The sequence below is a fragment of the Pundamilia nyererei genome, unplaced genomic scaffold, assembly GCF_000239375.1.
Source record: "Pundamilia nyererei isolate P.nyererei 1_Seehausen unplaced genomic scaffold, PunNye1.0 scaffold00063, whole genome shotgun sequence".
NCBI lineage: Eukaryota > Metazoa > Chordata > Actinopteri > Cichliformes > Cichlidae > Pundamilia > Pundamilia nyererei.
Genome location: NW_005187464.1, coordinates 1828490 through 1844825, shown reverse-complemented (window position 1 = coordinate 1844825; position 16336 = coordinate 1828490). Strand labels below are relative to the sequence as shown.

Here is a 16336-nt window from a genome sequence, read left to right as displayed (position 1 = left end):
AGCATCAGTTTGCAATACTTTGACTTTATATGCAGTTATACACTCACTGGATGCTTTTTTGGTACACCTTTTCAACAGCTCATAAATAAGACAAAAACCCATGTGTTAAATATGATACACATCACATGGCAGGTAGATACGGTCAAGACAACCTGCTGAAGTTCACACGGAGGATCAGAATTGGGAAGAAAGGTGATTCAAGTGACTTTGAACATGGCGTGGTTGTTGGTGCTAGACGGGCTGATGGGTGACATGAAATACGATACATGAAATATAAACAAATTTCCATAATATCTCTTATGTTATTTATGAGTCCTTCCAATTCAGTTTAAAAATAATCATATTTTATTGTCAAAGCAAGTCCTGGATTACTCGTTCATGCTCTGCCTGACTCTACTTAGATCTGCCGTGTTTGTGCCAACCAATGACAGTCATTGGTGCCAGCAGAGACGTTAAAGAGTGCCCTCTGGTGGACAAACTATGCAACATGAAAACTGATAACATTACCACTCATAACATAACTCATAATATCAGCAGTGCCGATATATCGGTCGGTCTTCAGTATGATCACAGTGTGTCCATCTTCTGATGGCTGTTTTCAGGAGGATTACACATGATGTCACAAAGTCCAGATCATCTCATACTGACTGATAATGAGTTGACTGTACTCAAATGGCCTGATCTCAATCCAATAGAGCACCTTTGGGATGTGGCAATGGGGGATTCTCATAAAGGGTTGTGCAGCTGCAAAATCTGCAGCAATTGTGTGATCTCTGAGGAATGTTTCCGGCGTTTCGTTGAATCTGTGTCACGAAGAATTAAGGCTACTCAAAAGGCAAAGGGTATTCTAACCTCATATCACTAAGGTGTACTCAGTGAAGTGGCCCACGAGCTTATTTTTTCATCAAAATTTTCTTCTATAGAGGTGTTTTTTATTCATAACCTAATTTAGGGGACGATAATTTAGTTCATGTGTAGTTAAATAGTTTTGTTTTATACTGAAAAGCACTTCTAATATTTAACTTGTGGATTATTTCATTAAAAGAGCAAAATAAATAAAAGCGCACTATCCAACCTGAGGAAATGTACTCATGCAGTATTTTAGGTACAACTTTTGTATGACTATATAAGACAACAGTGGTACATTCTCAGCTAGACACTGATTAAATCTGATGTTTTACAGCGTAAAACAGTTATTTAAATCAATTTAGAGCGACGATGTCTCCTCACAACTCAGAAACATCCGAAACTTGAGAAAAGTACAAGCCAATGCTCATCTGCACAGGCACACAGGCCTCATTAATAATTCTTAATAAAATATTGTGTTTAATAGCTTTGTTGTACGTTTTGACGTAAAGATTTTTTTTCCTCGAAGAGCTAACTGGGATTTATCAAGCAAGTTAACTAAACGTTTTTTTTCCTGATATCCAGTGAAGTAGAACAACCTTTCCAAATGAATAATGGGATTTTCCATTATCCATAGCCGTACTATAGCAGTACTTGTGTTTATACATTTTATTTGAAATTTTAGTTGTACTAAATTCCACCTTCCTGATTCGCAAATGAAGCATTTGCACTTATGGAAGCTCATGCTGCGTTGGCGTTTCTCTTTTTTGTTCAGTGAGCAACCTGTGAGTGAACGCGGGCTGTCATTGGTCAACGCACCGGGTATCACGCCCCGCCTCTGTCCGGGTTCTCGCGAGATTTCCCTGGAAACACCGCACCACCGCGTTCGTGTGGTGTGCATGCTAAAGTACCCCCAATAACTTTGCCAACTTCCATGTAAAACCTTTTCAGTTTCAATCGGTAACGTGAATTTTACACGGGGAACACCGTCACCATGAGTATACTCGCCAAAATAGCAGAAATTGAAAATGAGGTAAGATGGAAACAGCGGGCGGGCTAACCCGCTGACTGTCACGTTTAAGCTAGCCACAAGCTGTTAGCGTTAGCAAAAATATTACAGCCGGGCTTTGTTTTGCTCTTAATATTTCTAACTCACATTTTTTCTTTTGGCCACAAAGTGCATATAAAGTTGCTTTACCCAGTCAGTGAACTTGTGAATCCATTACTAATCATATAAGACAGTGTAACGGACGTGCTGATGGTGGTAACAAGTAACAAGTTCGCCTTTACATAATGTGTACACTTTAACTGTTCAATACAAGTTAACTTAAAACGACAGTGTTGTCTTTTAATTCACACGTATCCATATATTATGATCTTTGTATGGTGTGCCGTCTGTTGTTGTATTGAGAAAGCCTCAAATTTGAACATAAGAGTTCGTACCAGCAGGGGTACTTGCTTTAAATTACACTGAATGTTTTTGTTTAAGTTTTTAGTTTAGTTTAAACTTAACTTTAGCTTAACATTCAGCAATTGTTTCATTTCAGCTCAAAACATTCAGCTATCGGCATTCACGCTGCAGTTTCTTCAGAAAATGCCTTTTCTAGTTTTTAATGGAAACCTTACTGTATTATCAGAGGCAGTAAAAGGAAACTCTCCAGGTTGCAGTGCAAAGACGACTTGTTTCACTGTCTTCTTTAAGGGTTGCCACAGCAGATCATTGCTTTCATCGGTCTTCTCTGTGGTCGTCCTCTTATCTCCCTGCCTGGCAGATCCATCTTGAACATCCTTTCCTTTGTTAGCCATCTCTCTCACTTTACCAGCCATAATTCCTACATTTAAAATCTTGCCTTCTATTTTACTGCCTCCAAACATGCCTTCCCCTACTATTCTTTCTCAGTCTTTGGCCATTAGCAGCCACCCTGCTGGTCAGTTGTACCAGTAGCAGTTCTTGTAAGTCACTAGTAACATTTCTAGCTAACGTGTTTGATTTGGCAAAGACTTTACACCGGACGCCCTCCCTGTCACAACCTACCCATTTATCTTTAACTTGAGACCAGCACTAGGTGTACATTTTAATGTGCAGAGAAACACAGCTGTGTTGATCTTGGCCAGGACTTTTCTGCCTATTAAAAATGTTTCCTCCCACATTAAATGCTTTAAACTGTATTATTTATCAAATGGACAGAAAAACTAGGATTATTAAATAAAATGAATGAATATCTGTTAATTGAGGGTTAAAAAAAACTCTTTGCCTTAACTATGATCATTCAGGTATGTAAGCTTGAGTTAAAGTTGCATGTCAAATGTAAGAAACTCTTGCATTTAAGTTGGCATAAAGTAAAAACTGTACAACATGAGAGAATGGGAGCAGGTTTATAGTGTTGTTACTGTGTTGTTACTGCACTGACATTACAGTAAATCCAGATGGGCAAAATTAAATTTGGAATTGTAAAGGATAAGTCTATTCTGTTTTAAGTTTCACCATGACTGTACCTGAGTGCAGTCAGTAAAAACTGCTTACTTAATGATTTTTAGAAAGTTCTCATGCAGACTGGTATTATTGTTCACTGTAGATGGCCAGGACGCAGAAGAACAAGGCCACAGCTCACCACTTGGGTCTGCTCAAAGCACGTCTTGCCAAACTCAGAAGGGAACTCATCACACCTAAAGGAGGCAGCGGTGGTGGGACAGGAGAAGGTGAGATCAGGATACTTGTGTCCTAATGGTGTTACCTTTTTTTTTTAAATATTTCTTTATTTTTGCCCGGCAAAGAATGCTAATGCATATTTGATTTTTTTTTCATGTGTTTCCTCCAACTTTTAGGTTTTGATGTAGCGAAAACCGGTGACGCTCGTGTCGGCTTTGTCGGCTTTCCTTCTGTAGGAAAGTCTACACTGCTAAGTAACCTTGCAGGTGTATACTCTGAGGTTGCTGCCTACGAGTTCACCACTCTAACAACAGTACCTGGAGTCATTCGGTATAAAGGTGCTAAAATTCAGGTACAAGAGTTTCTGCTTTCTTCAAAATCTGGAATATTGTTCATGCTGTGGTAAGGTTTAAGTTATTTGCTTATATTTTTCTTTTTCTGACTTCGTCCTTTTTAGCTCCTGGATCTCCCAGGAATCATTGAGGGCGCCAAAGATGGAAAGGGCAGAGGCCGACAGGTCATCGCAGGTAATGATTTGATTACAGTGGAATCTGCTTGGAGGGAATTACAATGGCAGTTAGAGCAGGGCAATATGACCAAAAATATTTATCACGATATACATTTGAAAATTTGCGATAACGATATAACTGACGATATAATTGGCACTAGACAAAATACTTTACAACTCCACAACTTTATTAGTGCAAAAAACCCCATCAATGTATTTTCACTTAAACAAGCAGCTGTTTTTTATGTGCATTAAAGTTCTATAAAAATTTAACAGTGCAAATGCAAACTCCTTGCTGACAGTTAAACCAAAAGGCATTTCCAGTGGAAATTGGCCGACATATCCTCAGCATAACCATGTATAATATCCACTAAACTTAAGAGGTTATACACACACAATACCGTAATATTATGCTGAAGCACAGTACGTATCACTCAGCGAGGCGCCTGCCTACGATAGCCGTAATGCTCCGACAATCCATCAAGCGCTGTGGGTTTGTAGCTTAGCAAAGTCGTACTAAAACATTTGACAGATTTTCGAGCGCCGTGTACGACATAAAATCGTTTCGAGGTCAGTAAACACAACCAGAATTCATACATAAGGCACACGGGATTATGAGGGGCACTGTCGATTTTCAGAAAAATCGAAGGATTGATTTTAAGTGTGCCGCATTTTCCAAAAAACATGGTAATAACGACGGCCCACTAGCATGCACTACCAAAAATAGTGCCTTGTTGTGTATCTGACAGACGAAAGCTTAACCAGTTCCACACCACTGAAGTTGCAGCATTTTTACAAACCAATTCTGGTTCATCCGTTTCATTCAACGATCCGCTTTCGCCCTTCTCATTCTCCGTCGCCGCCATGCTTTTTCCGTCGTGTGCGTATGAAAACAACGGCACTGCGCATGCGCGTTTTACCCATATTCTATCGCGATATTTCATTTTCTTATCGTTGCCCAACATTATACCGGTATTACCGTGAACGGTATGATATGGCCCAGCCCTAATGGCAGCACTGCTAATAGTGCTACTAGAATTTAGCTTTCTCCTGTATATATTTATAGACAAATCATAAGATGTTGTATTTGTAGATGCGAGAACACTAAAATCAATGATTTTCAGTGAGACAATGTTTCACGTGTTTATCTAAAGTTTGCTTAAAACACAACTGCTGATGCTCTACAGATTGACTGTGGCCTTTGGCCTGGAGCTGATGTCATGCCCAGGCTTAACCTGGCGTTTCAACCCTTAACTGCAACACCCTCCATCTGGCGTGTCAGCAGCGATGGCCAAATCACTGCCCACCACCTCCACACTTCCAACCCTACACCTCCCTTTTATACCAGAGCCCATAAGAGGCTCTTTCTGCTGCTTCCACCATCCTGCATACAGCTGTCTTCCGCTCATTTTCTGAAACTCTGAGTGTAGTGAGTGCCATCTACAGTGACTATACTGGGAACCTTCCACACCCCACTTCTAGAGGAAACAGACATACTTGCCACCCTTTCACTCTACACTCTTGAATAAAGTCTTGGTGTTTTAAGCTCTTCCTTTCATGAGCCTCTTCATTACTGTTACATTTTTCTCTGGCATCAAAAAGTGCAAGCCTGCTCAAAGATTTCTTTTGACCATTATGGCCAGGCAGTGAACCTCAGCTTTATCCACTCACTGGACAATTTATTAGTTACGCTTTCATTGTACCAGGTTGTGGTACTTCCATTAGAACTGCTTTCATTCTATGTGGCACAGATTCAACAAGGTGCTGGAAACATTCCTCAGATATTTACATGATAACGGGACACAGTTGCTGCAGATTTATCAGCTGCTGACAACTTAATGTCATGTTTACAAAATCTGTTTTAAGATGCTTTGTGACATGGTTTGCTATCCTGCTGCAACAATACCTAGGTAGGCTGTGACATTTTAAATAGTGCTCAGTGGTCTATGTAGATTTTACAGGTCATGGTAGTCTTAAGTGCTTGAAAAGAAGGTAACCAGATTTCTTTAGGTTTGTGAAAACATTTCTTGCACCTCATATGAGCTATCGAGGTCACCTGAGGCAAGGTGAGAGTGGGTGTTGAAATGCTCGGGAAAGTTTCTCAAATTTGCATTGTAGGTGGCTGATAAGTCGTGTCACACCCACCACCTCTGTTTAGTGACAGACATTCACAGTGGATGTAGATGGACTTCTTTACTCGTCTCTCAAACCGTCTGTGTTCGTGGTCCAAAATGTGAACACTGGCATCCTCAAAAAATGTGCTTTCTCCTTTAAGTTCATTTGTTTTGTTCTGTTGAGCTTTCCCTCCTGTATTGTGCCATGTGTTTATGGAGTGGTCATTTGGTTTCCATAAAAAGCACTCCTCACAGCACTCTCTGGATATTTTCCCTTTTTCAGACAATTCTGTTGATCCTGAAAGCTTTTTCCGAAATGCAGACCAGCTCGTCCTGCATCAAAAACCAAAGTCACTTAAATCCCCATTCTGAAGCTCAAGTTAGAACTTCAGCAAGTCGTCTTGACCCATATGATCTACCTGGCTATATGTCTAAATATTGCCTTGTGATTGGTTGATTTCATATTTGCATTAACGAGCAACTGAACAGGTGTACTTCAACTGGGATTTCTTTTTACACATTTCTGACTGATGTTATTGTTTCTTTTTCCGCTCTCTCACAGTGGCTCGAACCTGCAATCTGATTCTGATAGTGCTCGATGTGTTGAAGCCTCTTCTTCATAAGAAGCTAATAGAACATGAGCTGGAAGGCTTTGGCATTCGGCTTAACAAGCAACCACCAAACATTGGTTTCAAGAAAAAGGACAAAGGAGGCATCAACTTTACCGCTACGGTACGTCTCATATAATAAACACACTAAATGATACTTCACAGTTACAGTTTTCACTTTAGAATTAAAAACTCAAGTGAACAATTACACTGATACTTAAAACATCATTTACTTGTCATTAAAGTTAAAGCCTCTACATTCAAGTGTAATGTGTTCTCCAAGCTAAGTTTTTAAAATCTCACAGTCCCAGACATTTTGATGTTTTGTCCTTTATTGGTGTTTATCCTCCTGTCCGGCATTTGTGTCTATCTGTACTTTCGAGAACAGTTTAACCCTCTTGCTACAGCTTACCTGCGCTAATGTTAGCCTAACAGTAGTTCTGTAGCTCATCATGAGGTAGCAGAATGTCAGCTATCCCATTTTCTCTAATCAAACAAACATGGGTGGTATTTAATTTTCCCTCTTTCGTTTATGTCCAGAGCTGAATGTTTTTCATATTTTGCAGTTTATTGTAACACCTTGGAGAGCAGCCACTTTTATTAATTCAGCAGAGCATTTAGATGCAGAAATGGGTAGTGATGCCACATGGATTAGAACATATGGATTTTTATTGTATTGCTGACTCTAATATGTAATAATTGATTAATATAGATCTTTAAATTGTGACTTTTTTTAATGACTATTTTCTTGCTTTTTTGTGTTACTTTAAGTCATCCATCCACATGCACTCTCTCTTTCTCTCTCCAGTGTGCACAGAGTGAGCTTGACGCTGAAACAGTTAAGAGTATCTTGGCAGAGTACAAGATCCACAACGCCGACATCACTCTGCGCAGTGACTCCACAGCTGATGACCTCATCGATGTGGTGGAGGGAAATCGGTGAGCTGCTGAAGTGTCACAATGGGCCTTTCTTAGTCATTCTCAGTGGGTGTGGCCTGCCGGTCTGAAATCCCATTTAACACTCCCATCATTCCCGCTACAGATGGATTTAAATATGCTGTTTATGTGCTAGGCAGCATCTGGGAGAACTCCTGTTTTAATCTTACTTAGATGACTCAAAGGTTTTTATCTTAATATAAGAAGTCAACAAATATGGGATCAGAGATGTGTGGAGTTGAGCATGGTCCCTCCTCTGAAAAAAGCAACTAGGAGAAAGACCACAATACAATAAAATAAAAACTACAATTTCTGCAAAGAAACAAATTTATCAAACACTATGTCTATAGAATATTTTTTAAATAATGTCTAAATCCTGCACACCCCCATTGTGGATCTTAAGACTGGCCAATCAAAGTCTGAAGTCCAGACTTTCAGCTTTATTGTAAGGGATTTGGCCAAAAAATGCATTACGTGTTTAGAATTTACAGCATTTCTTAATGCTGTAAATCCTAAACAATCCTGAAAAGTAATTGGACAAACATAATTTTAAATACAAGGACTTTTTTTTTGTAATTCTTGCAGTGAGTGCTTGAAGTCACCCTTGGACATCACAAGATGTTGTTTCCTCCCATGAGATGCTCCACTAGGCTTTTACCACAGCTGCCTTCAGCTGCTGCTTGTTTGTGGGTCTCTCTGCCCTCACTTTTGTATTTAATAACTGAAAAGCTGCTCTACTGATTTGAGATCAGGTGACTTGGCCACTGAAGAATGTCTCATTTCTTTCCCTTGAGAAACTCGTCATTGCTTTTGCAGTATGCTTTGGGTCATCATCCATTTGCACTGCAAAGCTCTGTCTGATCAGTTTTGCAGCATTTGGCTGAACCTGAGCAGAGAAGGGTTTTTTGTGAAAATCCCTTGAATTAATGCTGAAATTCTGGCTTTCATTCACGTTTAATTGAGTTAAAATCCACTGTGATGTTTCATAAGGGCAAAATATTTTTAAAAATTCTCATAATTCCTATGGGCCTATTAACTGTAATTGCATAAAGCATTAGGCGGGGCCCCCTCCTTGCCTGTATACTTACAGTATTTATTTGAAGAGAGGTGTCTTAACAAAAGGAAATGTAGCACTACATATTTTAAACATGATTAAAATTACTTAATATACATACATATAAAAAAATTAAATCAAATGTTCCTGTGAAAAGTAAACACTTTTTCCTTCAGAAAATTACTGAACTTTGGGAGGAAAATGGACACAGTGGAAACTGTAACCACCTGTTATACAATTGAATGAAATATACATTATTTATTCCATCCATCCAGCCATTCTCTTCCATTTATCCGATTCAGGGTAGCAGAGGGTTCGAGGCTATCACAGCTACCATAGAGATGTGGGGTACACCCTGGATAAAACACCAGTCTGTGGCAGGACTAACATGGAGAGACAGACAACGATTCACACCGACACAGACAGCCAATTTGCAATCACCAATTAACTTAAACCCACTAACTGCATGTCTTTGGACTGGAAGGAAGTACAGCGAGAACCCAGGCGTGTAAACTCCACATCAGGCAGTAGTGCTTAAACAGTATATAGATCGATAAAATAAGATATGTCAAAAGAAATAAGGCAGAAAGTAATTTGAAGTTAAAAAATAAATACAATAAATTAAGATAAGTTTACATTTAAATGAAAATATTAAGCTTTATATGAAAAACAAAATATCTCAAAATCAACAAGCGGAATAAAGGAATTAAATGTCTTACTAAATGTAGTAGAAACAGTAGAGCATGTCAGTGACTCAGAGTATACTAGAGTGTATAGTTGACAATGCAGTTCAGTTTTATTTATGTAGCACCAAATCATCACAATGGTCTCAAGACACTTAATATTTTAAGCTAAAGACAACATTATAGACGAACCCCAGTGATTCAGCGATTTCCTTATGAACACAAACTTGGCATCAGTGGGAAGAAAAACTCATTTTCAACAGGAAGAGGCTTCTGGCAGAACGCGGCTCAGGGTGGAGCAGCCATCTGCTGTGAGGGGAAAGGGAAAAGCACAGAGATGGCAAAGCACAAACTGTGACAGAGTGCAAAAAAAGGACTTACTCTAGTCGCATGTAAGTGCAAGAGGAGTGAAAGAGGCTAATGCATTATGGGAGGTCGTGCATTATTCTGAGCCAACAGCAGCAACACCGAGGGATAGTTCAAGGTCACCTGATCTTACTTTTACTGCAAGCTCTATGAATTTATAATGATATTCATTAGGAGTTATTCTGCCAAAAGTAATTGATTTGTAAATCTTCTGTTTGAGACCGTGTGCACCCTGTGCTAGGCAAATGGCATTAGTTGTAATATCTAACATTTGCGTTTCAGCTGACATGTTAGTTAACAAGTAAATGTAGTAGAAGGCTTCATGCTGCACCAAAATATAGACTCATTTATTCACCATTTTCTTTCTTGGATTATTTAGTATAACTGAGTATGTAGTGGTTTCACTTACAGACTCTGTCCCTGTCCCAACAGCGTCTACATCCCATGCATTTATGTGCTCAACAAAATCGACCAGATCTCCATTGAAGAGCTCGACATCATCTACAAAGTGCCCCACACTGTGCCCATCTCAGCCCACCACCGCTGGAACTTTGATGACCTGCTGGAGAGGATGTGGGACTACTTAAGGCTTGTGCGCATGTAAGAATTTCCATCAATACAACCTGCAAAAGATGCTGTGAATGTGGCGAAAGTCAGTTATAGATTTAAAGCAAGTCTTTGGAAAATTGAAGTGTTTGTGTGTTCAAACTGGAAAAAGTTACTGAGATGATACGTTTACTTACAGCTACACCAAACCCAAAGGCCAGCTTCCTGATTACACGTCTCCTGTTGTGCTCCCCAATGACCGAACTTCAGTGGAGGATTTCTGCATGAAGATTCACAAAAACCTCATCAAAGAATTTAAGTAGTGAGTATAGTTGCCTTAGCTAAAATGCTAATATTTTAAAAATATTTTTGTCATCTGAGGTTGTGTATAAGTGATTTTAGAGTGTGGTGTTGATCAGATTATTCTTAATGTGTTTTTATGCGTCAAAACCTTAAAACCAAAACTGGGTGGACATTCTTTTTCTCATGACTCTATCACCTCCCTTAATGGCAACATTTACCAGACTAAATGTTTCCATCGCTGGAACGTTTGATTTTTAGACATGTGACCGCGTGTTGCACCACCATCTCCAAATGGCCCTGGCAAGATAACATCGTCAATCATTCATTATGTTAGTGCTGCTGAGCATTAGCCATCCTCAAGGGAACGGACGGGTGAAACTGTGACACATGGAAGCTTTTGCTCCTTAAGGATGTCACATACCCAGTAGGTTCCTTTATAATAGAGCTGTAGCAAAGAATGATTTGTAGGGCTACTTTATAATGGCCTGATATCTTTTCTTTTCACACTCTTGAACGAATCATCAGTCAACCAGGATCAAACTCTTTTTTTTTTTTTTTTTTCTTAACTCTTTCTTTCAGTGCACTTGTTTGGGGCTCCTCTGTAAAGCACAACCCTCAAAAGGTGGGCAAGGACCATGTGATGGAGGATGAAGATGTTATCCAGCTGGTGAAAAAGTAAAAAAAAAAAAAAGGATTCTTAATGCTCACTGCATGACCCATGTTATCACAAAGTGTTCTGTACAGCTGCTCAATAAACTACCGGACATGTCTGTCATTACAGCATCTGTTGTTTTTGCTTTCATTGATTTAAAACAATGGCAGGTTAAAGTGTCATATTTAAAGTAACACACAGTACTTAACACCATGAATAGTTCATATTGAATATTGGTTAAGGCTTCCATTGACTCCTAAAAGAACTGTACAATAAAATCACAGTGGAATCTCAATGTGTCTGTTATTTTATGCTTTTTATTATTCTGTGCTTTTATTCAGATAATAGATTTATTACTTTATCAAAAAGTGTAACCAGGAGTGTTCTGTGTTGTGCTAAATTTGGTTTTTTAGGAAAAATCCGACAGAAATGTTGCAGATGCGTACCCGCAGCCAGCATTGTGGCTAACATTTAACTGTGGCTCAGAGGGGGGAGGGGGGGAAAGAGATTTATATGACATTGATGATGGGGATAGTTATTCAAACTGGTGGCCCACCCACTCCCCCGCTCTCTGGTGGGGACGGCCACTCAGGTTAATAAGTTCATTCACTCAGATGCAGTCTGAGGGTTGTTGGGATGTTCACAAGTAGCCAAACTCCACAGAGCAAAATAAAGCTGCTTTTTATTGGCACTGGGTGCACTCTTGGAAGTTGGTGTTATTTAATGTCCGTATGTTACAACAAGACCACTCGGAGTGCGAGTACCAGAAGCTAATGAATGAATGCGATGGATGACACCAAGCATGTAAACTGTGGTATAATATGGCTAGATTAGAAATTTGAAGAGTGAAATCAAGCAGTCCAAACATGAAAGATACTCATGTTTTGTTTTTTAATTATCAAGCGTGTGTGCAAAACCCATGCAAAGATGTTGCCAAGCTAAATAGGAGACCCTTACAGTATATTTAATATGTATACATCAAATGCAGGCATTTTATCATATATTGGATATAGTATTGCAAAAAAATGCATGCTTTTATCTTCATTTACTAAATTAATATGATATGGAACCGCAAAGAAAAATGATTCCAGTTTGCCAGCGAGAGAAATCCACTGCATGTTTCCACAAAATCTTTCTCTGCTCATAGGTAAAAAGCCACTTATTTGTTAGAAGTGTCATCAACATTGTGCTTTTTTTCTAAAATAAATTGGTTACAGTGTCTAATTCGGGATCATCCTTAACACTTTAGATTTGCACAGATGTGTTTAGAAAAAAAACAGATGTGAAAGTGAGACAGCATGACCGACAGTATAACGGTTCATGGAGTGTATTTGATATCTTTTGACTCCAGTTCTTTTAGCCCAAAAGCCACTTTTTAGTAAAAGCTGCAGTGGTTGAAGGTGAAGCCTGCCTGTCCAGCAGAAGCAGCAGCAGCAGCAGGATCAACCCTTCCCAGACACCGCCTCTTCCCCACCCCCTTTTACCCTGTAAATTATAGCAGCACTTTAGCTAATGAAAGAGTTGAACACTGGGCACTAATAAAAGCCATTAAGTGAATAAAGCACTTCCCCCTCTAACAAAATTAAAGAATCTACCCATTTGGAGAGAGAGGACTCTGTATTAATATTTATGAAATGCGGAACCGGCGCCCCCCCATTCAGACTCCCCAACCTACATCCAATCCCAGCCTGACCAAGTCCTCCTTGCCAGTGCACCTATCCCAAGAGAACATCACCAACCCCTCCTAGCTTGAAGGAGGGGCAGGAGTTGGGGACTTGAAGGGTGCTGAGGACGCAGTCAGGACAGTCTGTCTCCAGTAGAGCAAGCTGGAAGACCCCAAGACACAGCTCAGAGCACCCAGCGGTCTTCACCACCCCTCAACCACCTGCGCCTTACGCTCGCTTTGAGGCTAGCGAATGGAAAGGTGAGTTTCTTGGAAAGACAATGTGTAGAGGAGACTTTCCAACGAAAGCAGCTGGAAAGTTGTCCGTTAAACACAGAGTAGGTTGAGACCAACTGTTTTCAGTGATATTGTGCTGGTCAGGTTTGAAGAACAGTTGCTTTAGGTTTTGTTGCTTTAGCTCAGAAAGCACTTTTTTCAAATACTTCTCTTAGTATTTTAAGCCATGTTGGTTTCCAGAAGAAGACAGGAAAATAGAAGGTAAGTAAGCGTAATCATGTATCACAATCATCATCTGTGCATAAAACCCATTAAACCATCCCATCAGCTGCGCTGCGTCCCTTTCAAACATCCTCATTGTTCTGAAAAACAAAAGTCTGTTTCATCACCGCCGCCCACCATCTTCACCCAAAGTACTCCAATTTTCGTGCCATTTGGTCACTTCCAAAGGCAGCTTTTTTCCTGTTTGGTGCATTAATATGCATTATGGTGTAATTTCATCACACAAAGTGGTTTCACTTGCTGAGCCCTGTAAGTTGATTATTGTGCCGTGCCTTTTCATTGTAGTAAAATGTCCTCAGGGAGCTAGAAAGAGACACAAGGGAAGGTAACAAGATTGTCAAACCTTTTGGAAAAGAAGCTCTCTTAGCCTGATGGTATCACAACACAGGAACACTTAACATAGTTAAGACTAAAATGTTAGGAGTGGTTTTTCTTTGCTCGTAGTAGATGGCAGATGCACCCCAGATGGACTACAGAGAAGTAGCTATATCTCTAATTCTTAATTCAATAGTGTCCAGGGAGCATGGTTTGTTTTTAGTCAATAACTACTAAAATTTCAGGGACTTGGACTCTATGAGATCTTGCGACTCTAACAAGATCACAGATGAATTACCCAAACTCTGTTTCCATTGATCACTTTGGGAATGCCCAATGAGGAAACAAATTTAATCAAGCCGACATTTTTCAGGCCTGCTGGAGGTCCTTTCTTAAAAATGTTTGAGATTTGAGTTTTAAAAGAGTGAAAAGTGATCAAATGGTGACTTTTTTCCTCTGTTAGAGTTGGGCGTGAAGGGCGAGAGGGTGGGGTTTGACGCAGTTCGTGCGCAGGAAGGGTGTAGCCCTTTTTTCCCGCAGTGACCATGACCTGTGAGTAATCTTTCGCTTTTTTTAATTCTGCAGCTCTTCCTAGCTACAAGTCTCTTCATCTTTTTTTGATCGTAGACCAGCCAGTAGCATTTCTTTTCTTTCTTTCTTTCTTTCTTTTTTTAAACATCCCCATGAGATCAGATCACTTCTCTCACACTTTTTGGATTTTGCTGAAATTTTGCATTGCCGACAGCTCCGACTGCAGGACCGTCCTTCAGCAAAACCCATAAAATATTCTAACAATGCTGTGTCTTTTTTCAGGAAAAAAATAAAACCTGCTACTTAACATTTGCACAAAAACCTGGTCGATACGGCACGTTGCTTGGTCAATTTGTGCAGAGTTGCATCTGTGCAATATCTGTTGGACTTTTTTTTTGTCGTTGCTCATGACTCCATTGTGCTTGATCTAACCATGCAGTGCATCTTCTGTCCATGGTTGTGCCAAGCACCTTGGAGTCTTGTGTGCACTGTCTGCCTCAGCTATCTGGATATCTATTTCAATGTCTCTGCATTTTTCCAAATATTCATGTATAAATGAAATGATCACAAAAAAATAGGGCAGTAAATAAGACTGGACGACAGCGGTGGTGTGTGGTAGAAAAACACAAAGAAGATCAATAACCACAGGGTCAATTTTAATAATATTACAAGTGTTTAGTTTATATTTTAATAAAATCTCATGATGCAGTAAGATGTGGGGCTATGGCTCATTAATACCATCTAAATATTCTGTGTATTTTTACTGGTTATGTTGAATAAAGTGGAAAACTTAACAGTGAAAGCAAGCAATCAGGTTCATAGCATTCATATAAAAAAAGTGTTTGTTTTTTTGATCTATAAGTTGGATAGCAAAAAATATGGGAGGTTTGTGGAAATGATCAATTACAATAAGTGCTCAGTGATTTTGAGCATGTCCAGTGATTTCAGCCTGGTAGAGGTCATATATTAAAACAATGTGTCGTTTGTAAGGACTGCAGACTCATCACAGATCTGTAAATCAAATGACGAGACTCTTAGAAACGCCTGAAACTTACAAGCCAATATGTCTCAGCCCGAGTTTATGTTCTTGAAATGATCATCAAATTATATTACTCCATTTTCTCCGCAGAGGTCGGCTATTTCTTTTAAAATTCAGTCTGTGTCGTCCAATCCCAACTAATGCATCAAACCAATAAATCTGAAATATGAAAACCAGACTCCTCCTTTCTTTACGACTCTTATTTTAATCAATCAACTCATTACGGATGTGGTGCCATGCCATTTGTTATTCCTCAGCTGTAGCTGCTATTTTAAATACAGTAATTGTGTAAGTGTTACTAATACATTCTACTCAAATGTCTCACAGAGACAGTTTGCAGTGACAGAATCATCCATCCATCCACTTTGTTAACCACTTACCCAATGCGAGGGGGCTCAAGCCATTAAGAGAGAGGTCGGGTAAATTCTGGGTACGTGGTCAGTCTATAATAGAGTTAACAAATGCACAGGGACACAGAAACATACGCACTCACAGTCACGACAACTTCAGAATAAAGAATGAACATGCTCTGAGAAAACTGATGGAGGCAGCAGAAGAACATGAAATATCGACACAAAGACAGCCACAGTCAACAAGCAGCTTTGGACGTCTGTCAGGCGACCTCCTAAACACTACAGTCTGCAGTCAGCATGGCAGTGCAAAGTGAAAAATAATAAGACCTCACCATCTGCCGTTCAAAACAATGATTACGTAGCCCTAAATTCTGCTGTGAAGCATAAAAAACACTTTAAGGTATAATATTCGATAAACCTCTCAAACTAAAACTAGTTAGGACTGGATAAGCAGGTTCAGTAAGGTTAATTCACTATATACACACATCACAGCGGACAGTTTTTATTTTTCAAACTAGACTTGACAAGAATATTGTTAAATGAGAACAACTATTCCCATTCCCATGTGAAACTACTCTTAGCTTGAGCTATTCAATCTTCAGATCTCTATCTATGAATTTAAACTGGCAGATTTGTGTTTGCAGGTCCTC

The 16336-nt window shown here is 39.5% G+C and overlaps 1 protein-coding gene across 1 annotated transcript; it reads left to right on the top strand.

Moving 5' to 3' along the window:
• The first annotated feature begins 1666 nt into the window (after window positions 1-1666).
• drg1 (developmentally regulated GTP binding protein 1) lies at window positions 1667-11561 on the top strand. Its single transcript, XM_005735298.2, has 9 exons — window positions 1667-1879; window positions 3423-3546; window positions 3673-3848; window positions 3954-4023; window positions 6681-6850; window positions 7535-7665; window positions 10198-10365; window positions 10511-10633; window positions 11194-11561. The coding sequence occupies exons 1-9, from the start codon at window positions 1841-1843 to the stop codon at window positions 11291-11293; spliced, it is 1101 nt and encodes a 366-aa protein (XP_005735355.1). The 5' UTR covers window positions 1667-1840; the 3' UTR covers window positions 11294-11561.
• Window positions 11562-16336: the final 4775 nt, after the last annotated feature.